The sequence below is a fragment of the Phaseolus vulgaris genome, chromosome 3 (genome assembly GCF_000499845.2).
Source record: "Phaseolus vulgaris cultivar G19833 chromosome 3, P. vulgaris v2.0, whole genome shotgun sequence".
Taxonomy (NCBI): domain Eukaryota; kingdom Viridiplantae; phylum Streptophyta; class Magnoliopsida; order Fabales; family Fabaceae; genus Phaseolus; species Phaseolus vulgaris.
Window position 1 is genome coordinate 7,447,700 of NC_023757.2, and position 21,825 is coordinate 7,469,524.

A 21,825-nucleotide genomic window follows, 5' to 3' on the forward strand; every position below is an offset into this window, starting at 1 on the left:
AAAAAAGGAAGGGTGCTACTAGCACTGCAATATATATTTTTTATTTTTATTTTTTTCATTTTTACAATTTTTTTTATTATATCACTGATGAAATTTCGATGAAAGATTAACCCCATTTGGAGATTATAAACAAATTCATTTCGTAAAAAAATAAGACATTAATTATTTAAATGTAGGATTTACCTTGTAAAGAATATCTTTGTACCAAATTTATTTCTTTTTTAAAATATTTGTTCTGATGTTGTAAATTCAAATTAGGGCTAAACAAAATTGTGAGGATGGCAATTTTTGGCTGTGGGGATTGGCGGTGATGACAGGAGGGGTAATTTAGTTAGTTACCACAAAAATAATTGAAAACAATAATACTGTGAGTGCTGATTGAAAATTAGGTTAATAGGTTTTGGGGATTAGGGTTTACTCTCGGTGCGATTTCGTGAATAGTTTTTGGCTCACAAAAAATATTTCGACGGATCTAGTTTTACTTATCTTTGGAAACAATCTTTTATCATTACCGAAGATATCGGATGTTGATAAAATGGATAAAATATATTTTTTATTTTTTTAAATATTGTCAAAATAGTTTAAATGCTTTTTTAGTTGCTTTTGATTGGTTTTTGTTCCTTCAAAAATATATCTTTTTAATTCCTGATCATTTTTCAACTCTTCTTTTCTAATCTTATCATGAATTATATCCTGTGTGAAATATAAAAAAGTTTTAAATCTTACGGTTACCGTAATAAAATATATTTCAAATTAAAAATTATACTAATATTAAAACCAAACTTAATTCAGTAACATATTTATTATTTAATATAAGTAAAATACTTACGCACACTGTTTTTACTTTTCTCATTCAATTCAACAATTTATTTTAAATATTATATTTTCATTAAAAATAATAATATTTTTTATTTATTTTTGTATAGAATTTTGATATTACATTTTTTAATGTGTGATATAATTTATTTTCAAAAGAAAACTATTGAAATAGTAATATATACTTTATACTTTTAGAACTAATGATTATAATATATTAAAACATATAGAATGTAAAAAAATTATTAATATTTTCTTTTTTACCCTTACGAAGCTAATATAAAATTGTTTTATTCATAATATATTAAATATTTTTTGTTACTGATACTTTTACTCAATAAAAGACACATCATTAATAAATAAAAATTATATAATTATTTTTAAAAAAATATTTTTCAATCAAAAGTAATGATTATTCAAAAATAATATTAAAATCATTGTTTACATAATATTCAAAAACTAAAATAAATTATTTATAGCCATCTTATTTACAAAAGTAATAAAAAAATTACTTAATTTAATTATATACGTAAAATAATTTCATTGTCTTAATTTTAAGATGTTTATTTTTTATTTTTTTTATTTTTAATACTAAATTAACTATTGTAAACTTGTGGAAATATAATATACTCATATTTTTAGAAAATTAAAAATTAAAAGATGTAATTAAATATAATAATTATTAAAATAAAAAAAATTATAACTTTACATGAAAGTTATAAAAATTGTATATAAGAAATTTTTTTTTTTTATTAATTTATATAATGTTATGATTGTATAATAAAAGCATTTGTAATTTAGGGATGACCATGTAAGTTGGTGCGCCCTGCATTGGTTTATGGACGTCATATTGACATATTGACTCATCGCATAAAAAAATGTGAACTGATTTTGTTGGTTTGTCTCACATAAGAAATATTTTTAAAAAAAAATAAAAAAATATATATATATATATAAATACAAATGTATCTTAATGAATTTTCATTAATCATTACAAAAACATGATGTTCAACAATTGAATTATTTTGACTATTTTTTCCAATAACTCATGCATGCATCAAGTTCTTAAAAAATCCAACCAAAATGACATGAACATTCAAGGGTTCTAATTTGCGGTCGTTAAACCATGTCTTGGAGAAATTATTAGAGTGTGTTTTTTTGGATTGTGACATACTTAGTATCTTTTAGGAATGCAGGTTATGCGAGTTAGCCTGTCTCATCCTGTACTTGGGCCGCGTGAGCTATGATTTATGCAGGACAAACCTAAGTGAGTTAGTGGGTTAAAATAGTCAATGTATCTCGTGTTTTTTCTAATGGACCGCGGACCGTGCCACATGATTTGTCCTGCATTTCCATTTTTAGTGTAATTTTTTACTTATAAATATTTTAATTTTTAACTTATAGTTATACAATAAAAATACGATAATTTTATATCATTCTTATAGGTATTTTTTTAAATCATCAAAGTTAAAAAATAAAGATATAAAGGATAAAGTAAGTAAAAAAAAGTGTAAAAAAATAGTTAAAAAAGTTAATATCATTATTATTTGTTATAGATGTAGTATTGAGACTGAATATTTATTAGAATGCATACTTATTAGAAGAATAACAATGTATGAATTTAATGATTATATATTACAAGAAACTAAGATAAAAATATATATAAATTTAATTATTATATATTTTTACTACGTTTAATAGTCTCATTTTATTTAGGAATAGAGGTTAAAAGTACTTTAAATACATTTCTATCTTTTAATCTTTGGAGATGATTTTTGAAAACATGATGAAACTCCAAATTTTAAAACGGACATCATCCTATATACAATGATTAATCTTAATAATGTTATCTGAACGAACTTGAGATTGAAACAATATTAATAATATAAAATATTTTACAATATTAATTAATATGAAATTATTATTGATATGTCTATGTAATTATTATAAACAAATAATTATACATCTAAATTAGGCTTATTCACATTAGTAGATTAAACTTCATCATCCACCAGAAGTATTACATCTTTCCCTTACATTAAATAAATAAATAAAGAAGAAAAAATACACAGTTAATCAATACTATCTAAAGTAGTTAGGTTAATTAAATCTAATTAAAAATATGACAAACTTAATTTTTATTCAATAAATATTTTGAGTTAAACAGTTTTTTTATTAACAATAAAAAATAATAAATGGAAACCACTTCAGGAGTGGTTCAACCCTTATACAAAATACATCAAAACTAACTTCTAACAAACATCACCAACCTAAAAAAAAACCCTATCCGTAAAAAAGCTAAAATAATTTTAAGCAACATTATACTTAATTACATTATTTATCATAATGAGTAATTTTTCAAACCTATATGATTTTGGAGTTTAGATTCTTTGTTGAATTTTACTGTACCTTCAAAATACATTAATTTTGGTATATTAAAAAAATTTAAATATATTTTAAAATATTAAAATTGGTATATTTTGAAGGCACACTAGATTGACAATGCCAAAAATCCAATAAAGAGTCCAAATTCGTAAGTTCTATTATCAATTGTGTACGAAATACATCTAAGATTTCAAAATGGATTAAACTTACTAGTGTTCACCATGAGTTCAAACCCTAAACCCTAAATATGTGAATTTACTTTCATTGTATTACAATAAATATATGAAACAATTAGGGTTAAGAAAAACATGTTTAAAATAAATCAATCTACTTAATTCAATGACCGTGATTCGTTGAATTGGGTTCCAAAGTTTGTTACTCACCCAAAAAAGTAAGTTAAGTTGAACTACTTTATTTTTAATTCAATTCATAGTGAATCAAATTGTAGGATCCACCTCAATGTAAATGAGGTATATCATTAGTAAACTTCACCCTAAATTAAGAGAATAAAAGGGGATTAATAATTATATAAGAAAATGACATATAATAATAGTATATGTATTATTAGCGTTGATGAAACTCTAAGTATGATTAAATAACAACATAAAAATATCTATAGTATTGTTTATAGGTTCTATGCTTATGATGTTTAGGTTAAAAAAGTGTTCTCTATTTTCTTCTCATTTTTTTCTGTATAATTAATTTGATTAATTTAGAAAATAACATTAAACTTTTTTTAAATGATAACATTTTATGAATTTATTTTTAAATAATTTATATCTCTCTCTATATATATATATAAAGACTAATGAGAGTAGAATTTTAATTTTAAAACTACACTTCTTCTACTTAAAAAAACATTAAATAGAAATTAATTTAAAAAATAAAAAATTATTAATTACTATATAAAATAAAGTAAATATTATTTTATAGACTAAAAATTTTTTAGTATATAAAGTAATTTATATTATTAATAAATAGTTTTTAAATTAGTATCTAATTGTAGCTAATTAAATATCAATTTAAAAACTATTTATTAGTAATATAAATGACTCTAGATATACCAATAAATTTTGTAGTCTCTAAAATAATAAATAATTTTGTTAATATTTTTTTTTCTAACATTAGTTTTTAGTTAATAATTTTTTTAATATTTCATTTTCCGATATTCATGAAAACATATTATTTATAAATTAAAATCATTGAGGGTACTTTGATTTAATAAAAATCAAAGGAATGTCCAATAAATTATATAAGAGAAGTACGTACAACCATAAATAGTATATTAAAAACCTCAAAAAAAAAAAATAAAAAAAAAAATATATATATATATATATATATATATTATTTAAAAATAAAAAATTATAAATATTTACATGATTTAGAATATACATTTATTTAAAAATAAATAAATGAATACTATTATTAAGTATATATAATTAATGTACTTACTGTTAAGTTTGTATGGGTTCAGTTTTAGTTTTTAATTTTTAGTTTTTAGTTTTTGTTTTGCTAAGACATTAATTTAAAATTATTAAGTATAATTGAATATATATGAATTTTAATTAATTCCTTTTTTATATTTAATGAATGATTACATATTTTTATGCTATTTTATTTTATTAATTTATTTTTTTCTATATATATTTATTTATAAGAAAAATTGTTTTAGTTTTAGTATTAATTATAGTAGTATAATTAATAGTAATCCATATATAACTTTTATATATCACCTTAATACATATTTTATATATATATATATATATATATATTGTGAAAAATAAAAAAAATCACAAAGAAATGATGATTAAATTGTGATTTAAATTTTTTTTATACTCTCTTGATTCATAATTTAATCAATGACTTTAAGCTCTCATATCAAAAAGTATTTTCATTTAATATGTTATATAAGATACACTTATTAATTCAAGGGAATCATTTGTATATATTGTTTTCTTATATGTTTTGACTAATAATTAAATTATGATTTTTTCATCTAAGGCACAACATTTGATACATATATACATTAAGAAGTCAAAACTTATTGTGAAACACATTTCAACATGTTTTGTTTGATGAAACTTGAACATGTCTCTTAAAAAGAAACTCAAAACAAATATAACTAAAGGAACATAGTTAATAGATAATTTTATACTTAACTCATCTAACTCGGTAGAATCACGTTAGATATATAGATTTACACCTTAACTAAATCGCTTAACTAACTAATATTAATGTTTACTATAACAAATGATTAAATGATAATTTAGCATGTGTTCAATAAAAAATAATAAAAATAAAATAAAATAATATATATATATATATATATATATATATATATATATATATATAACACAACTTTCAATGTATGTATAACGATCACACACATATACCAAGAAACAAATTCATAGTTACATATATTGTCAATCTTCATAATACAACAAGTTACACTTCATTCACAGTTAAAAATTTCAAAAATCCTCAAGTATATCTCTTGTGACATGAGAATAATTTGTCACATTGATGTCTTTTGGAGAACCCTAGGTTTCACAAATTAATAACTACATAAGCAATGCACACAAAGAAAGCAAGAATAATGCATTAAGAACCCTAGCGGAAAGAGAGAGAAGAGAGAAAACATAGAAGAAAAAAGAGAATTAAAAGTAAAAATGAGAATTGTATTTCGTGAGAAGCGAAAATTAATTCATGGTGCAAAGAGTAAAACGTAGGTGTATATATAAGTAAACTATGCCTAAGACTGTGGTGGTTACAAAAAGCAGAACTGGCCCAATAAAGGCCCATTACAAAATACTACTGTACTTTATCAATGTAAATTAATCGAAACTTAAAATCGAAAAATAAAAAAAAACTAACAATTGCTAAACTTAAAATAGTAAAACTAGTAAAACTTAAAAAGATATATCACGGTAAAAAACACAAACTTGTATAAATGGTAATACTATAACAACTATTCTATAAAAGAACAATTTACGTTAGTTTAATATCAATATAATAATAATTATTACTATAAAGTGTTTAAAGTTTTTTATTAATCTTTTCTAAATTTTAATTAAATTTAAGAATAACTAAAATTAAGTATTCGTATAAAAAAGTTGGATAGTATCAATTTTTTTTTTTAAATTAGCTTGCGTTTTAAATACGATAAATTAAAACAATATTTTACTCTATTTTATTTTATGTGTAAAATAATTTGAAAAAATTTAGTTGTAAAGATTATCTATCTAGTAGGATATATTATCTACAAACTTATATTCATAATAATTTTTTTACATAAACTTTTTTGCATGTATTTCTTGAGTAAAAGCTTTTACTAAAAAATCTACAAGTATTTCTCGCAATAAATATTTTATACGAAAAACCACATATATATTCCCTGAAAAAGAAAACTATAGAAAAATTTACATGTAATAAGTATTTTTTTAAGAATTCCCTATCCAATAATCCAGCACATTAAAAACTTATATGAGAATGTTTGTAAAATCCTTTCTCCCCTAAACTTTCTTTTGATTTTTTTTCTTCTCTCTAGGAAATTTCTCTCAACTTTTTCTCTATCCTATTTCTCCAAATCACATTTTCTTTCCAATATGACCGGTAGTATTTGGACAATGAAAAATATTTTTAATGGATTAGTTTTTCAAACAAAATAAGTTTTTATTTACTCTCAAGATTTTTTTATTTTTTTATCATTTGTCATTAATCTTGACGAGATTAGTTAAGAGAAGTGATCATCTCAACTTGATTTAGCTTATACTGAATTTTTGTTATGTTTTTATATTTTGCTTTAAGTCTCTAGATTTTGAGTAGTTCTCTTACTTTTTGTAGAGTAATGAATTATAGGTAAGGGAAACTGATCCGATCGGTCATCGGTAGTCGATGACGTCAGCAGAAGGTAACCATGTGGACCACTTGCAGGGTGACACGTGGACCAGGTGACAGAGAGACCAGGGAGGCGATCGCCAAGAGCGGTGATCGGGGGTCAGTGACCAGGTGACCACCGACAGATCAGGCGGCAGAGATGTCAGGGGACAGATCATCCAGAATGGTGATTGGTGGTCAGCAGCCAAGTGGCCACCAACAGACCAGTTCTCAGACTAACGCCTGGGGGCAGAACGCGAGAAGCAAATAAGCACTGATCAGTCATCGGGTGCATTGTCATCGGGGTCTCGTGTTACACGCAGTTAAACTGGGATTGAGGTTCCCAGCGAGAGCGTTACGCATGGACCTCGCATGAGCACATCTCAGGGAATCATGCACGAGAGTGGCCTGAGGGAACTAGTAAACCAGTCAGTGATTGGTGATTCCCTCAACCCATTACGTGCGTGGCACCGTGAAAGGTAAGTTGTATACGCAGAGAGCAACGTTTGGTGAGTGTGCCTAGACCAGCCACACCTGACGTTCTCCTAAGAGTATGCGATTTACCCAGATGAGAGAAATATCCTAAGTTACTCCGCAAGGGCGTAACTTAGGCACACAAAGAGAAGCGCTAGAGCCCTTCCAGTAAGTGACACGTGTGTGGTTAGATGTGAGTTGCAGGCCTCCACGTGTCATCATCTGAGAGGGGTGCGGTCCAGATAAAAGTGCACTCCGTACCACTAAGAGTACAGACAGGCGCAGTCAAGCGCAGAGACGCGCAGACATGCACAGACTCTCACGCTCTCACTACTGATTCTGCAGGTACACTGTCTCTGAAAAACATAACAGGGTTCTGACACATGCCAGAAAAGCATAACAGAATTCTGTTATGCCCAGAAACAGAGAGAGAGACATAAAAGAGAATGAGGGAGAGACTGAGGGGATACGAAAAACAGAGAGCAAGAGTTTTTCACACACACTACTAGTTTTCTCATTTGGTGGTTCTGTGGACTAACTTGATCGTCGGAGTGCAAACGGCCGCTAGAGGCGCCGTCTGTGTATTTTGCAGGTCACGTTTGGAGGTTCAAGAGAAGGTTCTGAGGGTGACCCTGCAGAGAACGCAGTCGCGTAGACGGGACAGAGAGTGCTACAAAGCGATTCCTCCACGTTCAAGTTGCCGGCAGGATCATTTGGCGCCCACCGTGGGGCTCGAGTGAATCAGGGTCCCATATACACCACAGTTTTGAAGCTTACCAGAGTTTTACCAACTTCTTTGATAAGGAAAGATGCCAAGAAACAGACAACCATCACCTGCGCCATCTGTTGACGAAGGAGCTGTGACAATGGCGCAGGTCCTGGAGATGGTGCGCACGCTGCAGGATAACGCCGCAGCGTCAAAAGCTGAACAAGAAAGGATGCAGACGGAGTTGGCCGCGTCGCAAAGTAGGAACGACGAGCTGAATCGCGTCAACGAAGAGTTGAGAAGGACGTTGCAGGCGCAGAGGGAACATGTGGTTGACGAAAGGATGGCTAGGCAACCGTCACCTCCAAGAGCGTTCCCTATGCCATTCTCCCCTGAAATCATGGGAACCATGGTGCCTCCCAACCTGGTGGGGGTGAAGGCGTCGTTCAAGGGGGTAGAAGACCCGGAGGCGCATCTGACGGCGTTCCACACCTAGATGATGTTGTCTGGGGGCTCAGACGCTGTGTACTGCAAAATGTTCATGAGCACACTGAGCGGAATCACCATGGAGTGGTTCGTGAGTTTACCAGAAGGACATATCACGTCTTTCTCTCAGTTTTCAAAGCTCTTCACTGAGCAATATATCGTCAACAAAGCACCAGCAGTGGTGTCATACGACTTGTTCGACGTGCGTCAGTACCAGGGTGAGTCGCTGAAAGACTACTTCAACCGCTTTGGAGCACAAGTGGTTAGACTGCCCAGCAAAGATGAAGATAGGTTGGTGCACGCATTTAAGAAGGGAGTGCTGCCTGGCCCATTCAGTGAGTCTCTCATCAGGAGCCATCCCAGCACCTTTGCAGAGATTCGACGACGTGCGGTGGCCCATATAGTGGCAGAAACAGAGGTTTCTGAAAAGAGGGGAAGTGTTGCACCACCAAGACCGCGTGGAGGGCAAGGAAAACCACAGCAAGCAAGGGTGCATGAGGCCAAGGAGGGGAAAAAGGTGCGGGAAAAACCTCGTCCCTATGCGCCAGGCAAAGAGCAGAGCAGGGGGCGTGCGAGGGAGAGTAACGCACCCCCAAGATACAATTTCATGGTGGGATTGGCGGATCTAATCGCCCTTCCTGCTGTAGCAGTAAGACTACGCATACCAGAGAAGACTGATAAGGTACTCGGTAGAAAGAAGAATGAGTGGTGTGAGTTTCACCAGGCCTTTAGCCACACACTTCACTCCTGTCTGGCGTTGGGTCATCAACTGGCAGAGTTGGTGAAGTCTGGGTTCCTAGCAGATTACCTGCGTGAGCCGCAGGGTGATCGCGCATCGGGGTCCCAGACTGGAGAACAGCAACATGAAGTCCCTGTACATGGGGAAGTGCAAACAATCGCGGGAGGCTTCTCTGGTGGGGGATGCACAGCGTCACAGAGAAGGAGATACGCTCGATCGGTGATGGCGGTAGATGCGGTAAATGAGAGTCATTACCCTGAAGTAGACATTATCTTCAGGAAAGCTGATCTACGGGACGTTGTCCCACACGACAACGACCCTGTGGTCATTTCCCTCATCACAGCGGGAAGACGAGTGCACAGAGTACTCGTAGATCAAGGAAGCTCGGCAGACGTCATGTTCTGGCCAACATTCAACAAGTTACAGTTGTCCCCTGATCAGCTGAGGCCGTATACCGGGTGTCTCTACGGTTTTGCAGGAGATCAGGTAGAGGTGCGAGGATACATTGAGCTGAGGACAACGTTCACTGACGGAATGACAGCCCGCACTGAAAAGATAAAGTACCTGGTGGTGAACGCCCCTTCTGCGTACAACATTTTGTTGGGTAGGCCAACACTCAATAGGTTGGGCGCAATACCATCAACGAGGCACATGAAGTTGAAACTGCCGTCGATGGGGGGAACCGTGATAACCATCAAGTCGGATCAGGCTGAGGCAAGACGCTGTTATGAGAACAGCTTGAAGCAGAAGAGAAGTGTATGTCATGTCACCACGAAACCACCACCAGGCGTGCGCGAAGAGCGATCGGTGGTTAGGGAGACACAGGGCGCTCAGAGGATGGTGAACGCTGCGGTGGGGGGCTTCCAGGTAGCCCAAGTTGAAGAAGAAGAGGAAGGCGCGATCGCTCCTCGCAAGTCAGGGATCGCAAGAGCGGTCATCGCCAGCGAGAGAAGGCCCCACCCAGCTGAAGGATGGGTCGAAGTGAACATCGGGGGGAAAAAGTTCAAGTTAGGGGGATCCCTCGTTGAAGAAGAGCGAAAGCTGATCGTTGGTGTGATCGAAAAGCACATGGGTGCCTTCGCATGGTCAGCATCCGACATGCCAGGGATCGACCCCGATTTCCTTTGCCATCGCCTGTCGATGGATCTCAAGGTTCGACCTGTGCGACAAAGGCGAAGGAAATTCAACGAGGAGAAGAGGAAGGTGATCCACGACGAAGCGCAGAAGCTCCTTGCCGCAGGGCACATCAGAGAAATCCAGTACCCCGAGTGGCTAGCGAATGTGGTACTGGTTCAGAAGGCAAGCGGCAAGTGGAGAATGTGCGTGGACTTCACTGACCTCAACAATGCGTGCCCCAAGGATTCTTACCCTTTACCCAGTATAGATGCCCTAGTTGATAGCGCATCGGGGGGAAAGCTACTCAGCTTTTTGGATGCTTTTTCAGGGTATAACCAGATCAAGATGCACCCCATGGATGAGTGCAAGACCGCGTTTATGACGGAACGGTCTTGCTATTGCTACAAGGTCATGCCATTCGGGTTAAAGAACGCGGGGGCCACCTACCAGCGGGTCATGGATAGGGTACTCTCACCCATGCTGGGAAGGAACGTACATGCATATGTGGATGACATGGTGGTTACGTCCCGAGAGAAGAAGCATCATGCAGCTGATTTGGAGGAACTATTCACCACCATTGCCAAGTACAGGCTGAAGCTCAACCCAGAGAAGTGTATTTTCGGTGTGGAGGCTGGGAAGTTCTTGGGTTTCCTCTTAACAGAGCGGGGAATCGAAGCTAACCTAGAGAAGTGTGCAGCAATCGTGGCAATGAGGAGCCCAACGACGGTAAAGGAAGTGCAGCAGCTCACCGGTCGCTTGGCAGCCTTGTCCCGGTTTATGTCCGCTGGAGGGGAGAAAGGTCATCCATACTTCCAGTGTCTCAAACGCAACAATAGATTCCTTTGGACACAGGAGTGCGAGGAGGCCTTCATCAAGCTGAAGGAGTATCTGGCGAGCCCACCAGTCTTGCGAAAACCTCAGGTAGGCATTCCCCTTCGTCTATATTTCGCTGTGACGGAGAGAGCAGTCAGCTCAGTCCTGGTGCAAGAGCAAGACCAGACCTAGAGGCCTGTTTACTTCGTGAGTAAGGTGCTGCAAGGCCCTGAAACAAGGTACCAGGCCCTCGAGAAGGCTGCCCTGGCGGTGGTGTTTTCAGCCAGAAGACTCAGGCATTACTTCCACAGCTTCACAGTGGTGGTGATGACTGATCTGCCTATCCAAAATGTGCTGAAGAAACCTGATGTAGCAGGCAGGATGGTCAAGTGGGCGGTGAAATTGTCAGAGTTTGACATTCAGTACGAGCCCCGAGGATCGATCAAGGGGCAGGTGTTCGCGGACTTTGTAGTCGAGTTGTCGTCGATCGCGACACCTGCAGAAGGATTAGATTTCCGATGGGTATTATCGGTGGACGGTTCTTCTAATCAGCAGGGGAGTGGCGCTGGAGTCATTCTGGAAGACCCAAACGGGGTACTGATCGAGCAGTCCCTCCGCTTTGCCTTCAAAGCTAGCAACAATCAGGCGGAGTATGAAGCCCTGATCGCAGGAATGTTGTTAGCAAGAGAAATGGGAGCAAAAAATCTGCTGGCCAAAAGCGACTCTTTGCTGGTCACCGGGCAGGTTACAGGGGAGTTCCAAGCAAAAGATCCCCAGATGGCAGCCTACCTGGAGTATGTACTGCTCCTGAAGACGTCCTTCACCGAATTCGAATTGGTACACGAGCCAAGAGAGCAAAATGCCAGAGCAGACCTGCTTGCCAAGCTGGCCAGCTCAGGCAAAGGGGGGAAGCAGAGGACCGTTATTCAGGAGACCTTGAAGGTACCGCGAGCATTCGTGTCGGACAACCAGGTATTCCAGGTGGGCAAATTAATGGAGCGTCTAACGATCGGTCATCGGTCGTTGACGCAAGAAACGTTGAAAGCACCGAGGGTGAGAGCGCGACCGTCGAAGACCGATGAGTCGATGGAAGTCCACGCGGAGAAGGAACCCGACACCTGGATAACGCCATACCAGTTATACTTAGAAGATGGTGTACTCCCGCTCGACGTGGCAGAGGCAAAAAGGATAAAGAGGAGTTCAAGTAAGTTTACTCTAATAGATGGAAACCTCTTTAGATTTGGATTTTCTCACCCTGTGCAGATCTGTGTGCACGGCGAGCAATGCACCAGACTCATGTCTGAGCTGCACGGGGGGTGTGCGGAAGCCACGTAGGTGGTCGCGCTTTGGCAAGTAGAGTACTTCGCGCGGGGTACTACTGGCCAAAGCTGAAGGAAGACTGCATAAGGTTTGCTCAGCGATGCAAACAGTGTCAACTGCATGCAGACTGGCACAAGGCACCCCCTGAGGAGTTGAGGTCCATCCATAGCCCATGGCCATTCCACACATGGGGGATCGACATCCTAGGACCTTTTCCCCTGGCGATAAGGCAGATGAAGTTTCTCATCGTGGCCATCGAGTACTTCACCAAGTGGGTGGAGGCAGAACCAGTCGCACAAATCACCGCACAGAAAGTCGAGCACTTCGTCTGGAAGAACATCGTCTGCCGTTTCGGAATACCCAAGAGGTTGGTCTCCGACAATGGCACCCAGTTCACGAGTCATCAGCTGAGGAAGATGTGTGAGGAGTTAAAAATACAGTAGGTTTTCGCTTCAGTGGAACACCCACAAACCAATGGGCAGGTGGAGTCAGCAAATCGAGTACTGCTCAGGGGGTTGAAGCGAAGACTAGACAAGGCCAAAGGAGGCTGGGCAGAGGAGGTCCCCAGAATTGTATGGTCTTATCATACCACCCCACAGTCCAGCACCCATGAGACACCCTTCAGCCTTGTCTATGGGACAGACGCCATGATTCCCGTGGAGATACAGGAGAGCTCCCCCAGATTCTTGAACTTCATTGCTGAAGAGTCCAATGAAGAACGTAAGGTGAATCTAGACCTGCTGGACGAAGTGCGAGAAGAAACCAGAGTCAGTGCTGAAGCCGTAAAGAGAAGAGTAGAGCGGAGGCACAACTCTAAAGTGAGGCCCAGGCGCTTCCAGGAAGGTGATCTGGTGATGAGAAAGGCGCATCAGAAGGACATGCAGAACAAGTTGTCTCCAAAGTGGACAGGCCCGTACAGAGTGGTGGAGACGTTGGAGAACGGAGCCTATCGCCTAGAGACTTTGGAGGGAGGAGCAATCCCCAGAACGTGGAACACCACCCATTTAAAATTTTATTTCAGTTAAAGTTGTACAGTAATTGCGTTCTCGCGCTAAAAGATACATGCTTTGTATGTGGTGGAAACAGTTGAACAAACAAGGGGGCACTCTTTTCCCTAAGGAGGGTTTTTAACGAGGCCACCCAATTAAAGAAAAATTTTCCAGCATATCAAGTGTGCTCAGGTATTAAAGTTAAAATCCTCCTTGCCCCAGGTGCAAGTGCAGGTGATTGGTTAGGCCCTACTTGCCCTAGGCGCAAGTACTGGCACCGATCTAAGTCTTCCTCACCCCAGGTGTGAGCGCAAGCAGTTAAAGGTTTGAAAAGCCAGGGATGCTAGCAAGACCAAGGGAGGGAAAGGAAAGATTTTGACAAAATGTCCTTACCCACTTGGCATACACCAATATTGGCCCAGTAAGGCTCTTAGTCCGAAACCCTCTTCACCCCAGGAGTGAGGCAGGGAATGAATGACTCAACCCGCCGAAGGGTGATGACCTTGGGGAAAGTAAGAGGGGTTAGCGAGAAACACTTTTCTTTCCCCAAAATGAGGCATCACCCCGAGCGAATGATGTCAAAGTCTTCTATGCACTTAGCGCTAAAGCGACAAAGAAGCTAAGTGAAGACTAAAGAACGATCACTGATGAGTCGTCAGTGATTGGTTAGTGGTGCAAAGCAGCGCACAAGGACTGTTAAACACCAAGCTAAGGGAATAGCTAGTCGTGATCAAGTAGAGGCCAAGAACAAGGGAGGCAGATCGCGCTAGGCCTAAGCTGGTTAACACTTAGTCGTGTGCGAAGGGAAAGACAAAGCTTAAGATCGCGCTGAACCTAAGCTAGCTAACAGTTAGTCGCGCGCATAAAGAAAAGTGAAGCTCGAGAAAAAATACAAGAGAAGAAGCTCATACAAATTGAGAGTTTATATTCACAACCAAGTCGTATACAAATTTTGAAGTACTAAGAAAAGTTGTGCAGAAGTTAAATTTTACAAGGAAGAGACGAGATTAAGGGGCAGGAGGGATGAGCTTTCCATCTACCACTTCGTGATAGATGCTGAACTGCGAGAGGTCCAGGTCTGGGAGAACGCATCTTATTTGCTCGAGTGCTAGCTCGAATCCGTCAGTAAGGGCATCAACACCCACGTTCATCAAATCAGCCTTCTCCGCCTCCAGTTTTTGCTTTGAGGCCTCCGCAGCATCTCTTTCAGTGGTAAGGGCAGCAAGGGAGGAGGCAGCTTCTGCTAGTTGGCCCTTGGCTTCAGAAAGTTTGCCCGCCACCTCCTCAAGCTTTTTCTCTCCAGCAGCAGCCGCTTCTTTGGTGGACTCGAGCTCCCCCACTAGCTGAGTGTTCAGTTGGCGCAGGGAGGAGGTCTCGGCCCGTAGCTCCACCACCGCGCAGTCCAGAGAGCTCACAGTCTGCCCCATCAAGATCTTCGTCTTGATGGTCTCTTGGACCTGCGCTAGGTACTCCCTCCTAGCTTTCTCCACCTTGCCCCGCATCAGCTCTACAGACCCTTGAGCAGCTTCGAAGTCACTTCGCAGTGACTTCTTGTCGTGCTCAAGCTCCTTCACCCTCTTCTCCAGGACTATTTGCTTGCGATGCTGGGTGGAAAACTCCAGGGAGAGCACCATCTGCCTGGCCAGGTGCATCTCCACCTCATCACCATTCCCTTCGACGAGCTATCGGTTGCTAATGAGCTGTCGGACCAGGGTGATGACCCTGCTAAAGTTCTCGTGGCTGGCTCCAGAGGCGCTTGGGCGCGAGCTGGATCCACCACATTCAGCAGTGGCAGCGGAGACTGGCAGTGGTGGTGGGGGACCCCCAGGTTGAGCAGAAGCACCCCCAGCAGGATGAGCAGATGGACCAGGTGATTGGCCTGCTGGGGGGGAAGATGGCGGTTGAGAAGTTGGAGGCAACTGCTGGCGTGGAGAAGGAAGGCATGTGGGCTCTGAGGCAGGTTGAGTAGAGGGAGGAGGGGGTGAACCTTCCTCTACCTCCACCACCTCGATTTCCCCAGGCTGGAGAGACGAAGCCCCCTCGACCGCTGGCATTTTCCTCTGGCGGTGTATAAGAGGAGAGCCAGAGCTTTCCTCTTCAGTTGAGGCAGCAGCAGCAGCAAGTGAAGTAGAAGCCTTCACCAGTCTTTTCCATTTCCTCCCTTGCTCGAGGCCTTCAGCTGGCGCGACCGAGAGAGGGGGGGCTGCAATGGGCTCAGTGGTAGAAGAAGAGGAGCCAGTTCCCTTGGCTCCCCGACGCTTGGCAAGCTCCAGCAAGGCTAGCCTCCTGTCTTTCCCCGACATTGAGTCTACATAGATGAGAAAAGGAAGAGTTCGATGGCCAAGTTATGCAAGTAAGTCAAAACACATAAAAGCATGCATGAGAAGGGGCAAGTATCCTAAGAGGTGGAAGAAGAGCTACCTATATACTTTTTCAGGGCCACCACATCGAACTCATCTTTGATGAGCCGAGCAGAGTTGTACTTGGCCCCCAGGAACAGCCCACATAGCTCGCGCTCGTAGGGGGCCATAGCTTTGAGGTCCATGGATTTCTTGAATTCAACCCAGGAACCCAGTAGAGGGGGTACCCCTCGAGCAGATTTGGACTTTGTGGGGTGGCAGATATCATGTAGAACCTGCCCTTCCAGTCTTTGAAGGATTGCTGGTACAGGCCCAGGAGCACCCGTCCAGCAACCCCGTTCAGGCTAACCCAGGACCTGTCCCCAGGGTTCTTCGCTTCGAAGAAGTAGAGGAACACGTCCACGGAGGCGTTGTGCCCGAAATAGTTGCAGAGGATCTGAAATGCCCGGATGAAGGCCCAGGCATTTGGATGGAGTTGGCAGGGCGCGACGTTCAACTCCATCATCAGCTCCTTTTCGAAGAAGGTGAAAGGGAGGCGCAGCTTCAACCTCTTGAAGATAGCGGAGTAGATGAAGACGAAGGGCACCCCATTGGTGGCCCTATCGTCCACGCAGATGGGCATCCCTCGAGGAGGAATGCGGATTTGGATGTTAAAGTCATTTTCCCTGTCGATGGCGCAGGAAGGCTCATCGGGATTGTGGCTCAGCAGGGACGTGAGGTGCCCCTGGAGCAGTAGGGTGGAGGTTTCAGCGAGCAACGCCAGGGGGGCCCAGTCGTAGACCCTGGCATTGTCGTGGTAGGAGGTAGCCACAGGTGGTGGTGGAGCTGGCGCACTCGCGGAAGGCTGTGCACCAGAAGATGGGGCAATAATGCGCGCGGTTTGTTTCAAGTGAGCCATCGCGAGATAGCTGCAAATGGAGGAAAAACGAAAAGTCAGAATGAATGGAAGAAGAGGGAATGATGAATGTTTCGGTGAAAACAGAGGGGGTAAAGGAGAAAGAGATGCCCAGGTGAAAAGAGGAAGAAGAAGAAGCAGAAGTCAGAGCGAGAACGTGAAAAAACCCTAGCGCGGGTCGAGAGAGGGAAAATAGAGAAGATGAATGCATGATAACGAGAAAGATAAATGCAATCGGTAAAGATGACCTAAAGGGGGCCAGGGAGAAGAAAAACCATACCTTTGAATGATCGCGAGAGGTTTGGAAGTAGAAAACTTGAAGGAAGATGGGTGCGCAGAGAAAGAGTTCGCAGAAGGTCTGAGAGTCGATTGAAGAAGATGAAGGAATAGTGAAAGAGCGCACCAATTTGAATAAGAGAAGCGCTAGCGACACACCACGCTGGCCGTCGATGGGGCCACATGTCGCGAGATTAAGGAAGGAAGCCCAAACGTTAAAGAAGCAGCACGTGAGGTGGCACGTGATGCGGTCCCACTTGCCACGTGGACTGAGGGCACGACCACTTAGTCTCTTCGCCGAGAACGAGTTCACGACTCGAGACTGGGGGCTTGTGATCCGATCGGTCATCGGTAGTCGATGACGTCAGCAGAAGGTAACCACGTGGACCACTCGCAGGGTGACACGTGGACCAGGTGACAGAGAGACCAGGGAGGCGATCGCCAAGAGCGGTGATCGAGGGTCAGTGACCAGGTGACCACCGACAGATCAGGCGGCAGAGATGTCAGGGGACAGATCATCCAGAATGGTGATCGGTGGTCAGCAGCCAAGTGGCCACCAACAGACCAGTTCTCAGACTAACGCCTGGGGGCAGAACGCGAGAAGCAAATAAGCACTGATCAGTCATCGGGTGCATTGTCATCGGGGTCTCGAGTTACACGCAGTTAAACTGGGATTGAGGTTCCCAGCGAGAGCGTTACGCATGGACCTCGCATGAGCACATCTCAGGGAATCATGCACGAGAGTGGCCTGAGGGAACTAGTAAACCAGTCAGTGATTGGTGATTCCCTCAATCCATTACGTGCGTGGCACCGTGAAAGGTAAGCTGTATACGCAGAGAGCAACGTTTGGTGAGTGTGCCTAGACCAGCCACACCTGACGTTCTCCTAAGAGTATGCGATTTACCCAGATGAGAGAAATATCCTAAGTTACTCCGCAAGGGCGTAACTTAGGCACACAAAGAGAAGCGCTAGAGCCCTTCCAGTAAGTGACACGTGTGTGGTTAGATGTGAGTTGCAGGCCTCCACGTGTCATCATCTGAGAGGGGTGCGGTCCAGATAAAAGTGCACTCCGTACCACTAAGAGTACAGACAGGCGCAGCCAAGCGCAGAGACGCACAGACATGCACAGACTCTCACGCTCTCACTACTGATTCTGCAGGTACACTGTCTCTGAAAAGCATAACAGGGTTCTGACACATGCCAGAAAAGCATAACAGAATTCTGTTATGCCCAGAAACAGAGAGAGAGACATAAAAGAGAATGAGGGAGAGACTGAGGGGATACGAAAAACAGAGAGCAAGAGTTTTTCACACACTACTAGTTTTCTCATTTGGTGGTTCTGTGGACTAACTTGATCGTCGGAGTGCAAACGGCCGCTAGAGGCGCCGTCTGTGTATTTTGCAGGTCACGTTTGGAGGTTCAAGAGAAGGTTCTGAGGGTGACCCTGCAGAGAATGCAGTCGCGTAGACGGGACAGAGAGTGCTACAAAGCGATTCCTCCACGTTCGAGTTGCCGGCAGGATCAGAAACTCTTTATGATTTGAATGTGAAGTTGACTTGGTCACAATATCTTGATTTCTATGCATGAATTATGTTTTGTTTGAAAATAATAAGAATTTTATTTAAGTTTGGTTAATAGAGGATTGTTCTATAATGTTTTGAATATGATACTCTTGTTGAGAAGTTGATATAATGATTAGATTATACATGTTAAGGTATATAGTTCTTATATTGAGTTTTGAATGGGTTTAGATGAGTAAAGTTAATTCTTAAATTTTTCCATATATTTGTTTATGAGTTTGATGTGAATAGAAATATATATTGAATTTAAATGATTAATGTTGAATGGAAATGGAATGAGTGAAGAATGATGTTTGAGAAAATTAAATACTATTTTAGAGACTACAAGAATTGTTGACATCTAAATTAGTTTCTATTATTGATAAATAATTTCTAAATTGGTATCTAATTAACTACCAATATTTTAGCTACCAACTTTAGATTCAAAAGGTGTCAATTGATATTTTATTTATTGAATATCCTTTTATGTATAGATTCATGTGTGATCTATATGGTTTTTGCATGTTTGTGTTTCATGGAATTGAATTGTTTTTGGATAGCTAGTTAAAATGTTTCCTTTTCTATACACTTTCTTATGTTGAAAATTTATTCCGATAACTTACATTTGTATTGTTTGTATGATGATCTGATATAATTGTACTATGCACATAAATAAGTATAAGTACATGTGTAAGAACCTTACCTAAAAGAGATTAAAAATTAAAATTTGAATTTTAAAAAAATTATATATATATATATATATATATTATGTTTAAGTTATATTTTGAAATATTAAATGTTTTTTAAAACTCTCTTGATGGGTTTATAGTAAAATAAAAAGTTTGAAAGGATATGTTTTTTAAAGTGTTACAATTTTTAAAAGAAAACCAAATATTTAACTAGCTAGATTCCCATATAAAGTTATCAAAAGGAAAGAAGGGATAAAACAGGCGTACCTCATATTGGCTTAACCATACTTTGATTCAACTATATGGGTAAGTTTCTTTATTACTAGTTGTTCTCGCCAAACTAGATATCGAAAGCTTAGAGGTGGTCTTCGAGAGGATCCCTTTGTAATAGTAGTTTTTGAATGTTCGAAGATCACAATGAGACGAGAGGAGCTTCACTTATTGATAATACTCTGACGATCAAGTCAGTGAGAGCATAAGATATTAATATAGTATGTAGTGCATAGAATAATACTTCTATTTTTCCTACTTTTTGGGATCATCCTCTATTTATAGAGTTTTTACTTAGAATAATATCATAACAAATTTAAATAATAATAATCATATTTTTTTCATAATAATATCACAACATATTTAAATAATAATAATCATATCTTTTATCTTTCAGAGTAATATCACAATAGATTAAATAATAACAATCATATCTTTTATCTTTCAAAATAATATCACAATAGATTAAATAATAACAATCATATCTTTTATCTTCAGAATAATATCACAACAGATTTAAAAAATAACATTCATATATTTCATATTCATTCATCAATTTATGAGTTTATGAGGAATAAAAATCTTTATCAATCAATATTTCATTAGTTTTCCCTATCTTCATGTAACTAAAAGATAAAGAATCTCTGATATCTTGCTAAAACTTGACAACCATTTTCCCGATTACCTCACATTGGGTTTCTATCCAATTAAGATCATATGAATCATTTTACCGATCTAACCCAGACAAATACACTAGCTATAACCTCAAATTCACTAGCTATAACCTCAAATTCACTAGCTATAACCTCAAATTCACTAGCTATAACCTCAAATTCACTCAACAAATCTAAATAGCTAAGAAAATCTAGAGTTGAATCTCGTCCTTCTTGCTTCTTTAACTTATTCTTTTTAAATTCTTAAGTTTGCCTTATGTAATAAAGTCATGTATAATGATAACTCTAACTTTTTTGTTTTTGAAATTCTTTCACTAAAAAAATATAAATTTACCGACGAATTATTATCCATGAATCTGAATATGTAGGTAAATTCAACATTACCTACGAATATTATCCATGAATATAAATCCATAGGTAAATTTAGCATTACCTACGGATTATGACTCATTGAGTAAATTTTACATTATCCACCAATTTTACCTTGAATTCATATCCGTAAGTAAATTCAATATTATTATTAATATAAATGTTTTTATTAACATTATTAATAATATTAGTATTTTTATTTATATTATTATGATATTATAAATATTTAGAATATAAATAATCTTAATAGTTTTAATAATATGAATAATATTAATCATAATAATTATATGCATAATATTATTATAAATAATCATCATAAGTAATATTCATAAATAATAATAATAATAAATAATAATCATAAATAATAAGAAAAGATAAAAGAATAATGAAAAAAATTAAAGAAAAATATGCAAGATTACTTTTGAATTTACTCACGAATTGGAGTGGATAGATATTACCTACAAACTCAAGTTGGTAGATATTACCTACAAATCCCAGTGGATAGGTAATACCTACACACTAAAGTTGGAGATATTACCTACAAACTACAATTAATGAGTATTAACCACAAACTGAAGTTGGTGGATATTATCTAAGGACTAGAGTTGGTAGGTATGCATACTATTATTAACATTATAAAATTAATAATATGAATAATTTTAATATTAATATATTAATACTATTAATATATTAATATTAATAATAAGTATAATAATAATTATAATATGACAAGAAAACTTGTTTGATTTAGTGGTTAAATTTTTTTTTTTGTCATTGAAGGATTTTGACTTTTAGTCCCTCCCAGTATATTTTTTTTAACATTAATAATAATAGATAATAAGAAAAAAAATATGATGAAAAAAATAAAATAAAATATGCATGTACCTTCTTTCCTATGCATCCCTATTAAGATTAAAGTGTGATATTATTTATTAGTATATCGAACAAGTTTCCCATTATATGAGAATTTTTTTTAGAACTAAATCATTCAATTTGTTCTTTATAAAAAATAA

At 38.3% G+C, this 21,825-nt stretch overlaps 1 protein-coding gene across 1 annotated transcript; it reads right to left on the minus strand.

Annotated features, from left to right (window-relative positions):
• Positions 1–15,402: 15,402 nt before the first annotated feature.
• On the minus strand, positions 15,403–16,023 carry LOC137839038 (lysine-rich arabinogalactan protein 19-like). The gene has a single exon (XM_068648166.1). The coding sequence runs from the start codon at positions 16,021–16,023 to the stop codon at positions 15,403–15,405; it is 621 nt and encodes a 206-aa protein (XP_068504267.1).
• Positions 16,024–21,825: the final 5,802 nt, after the last annotated feature.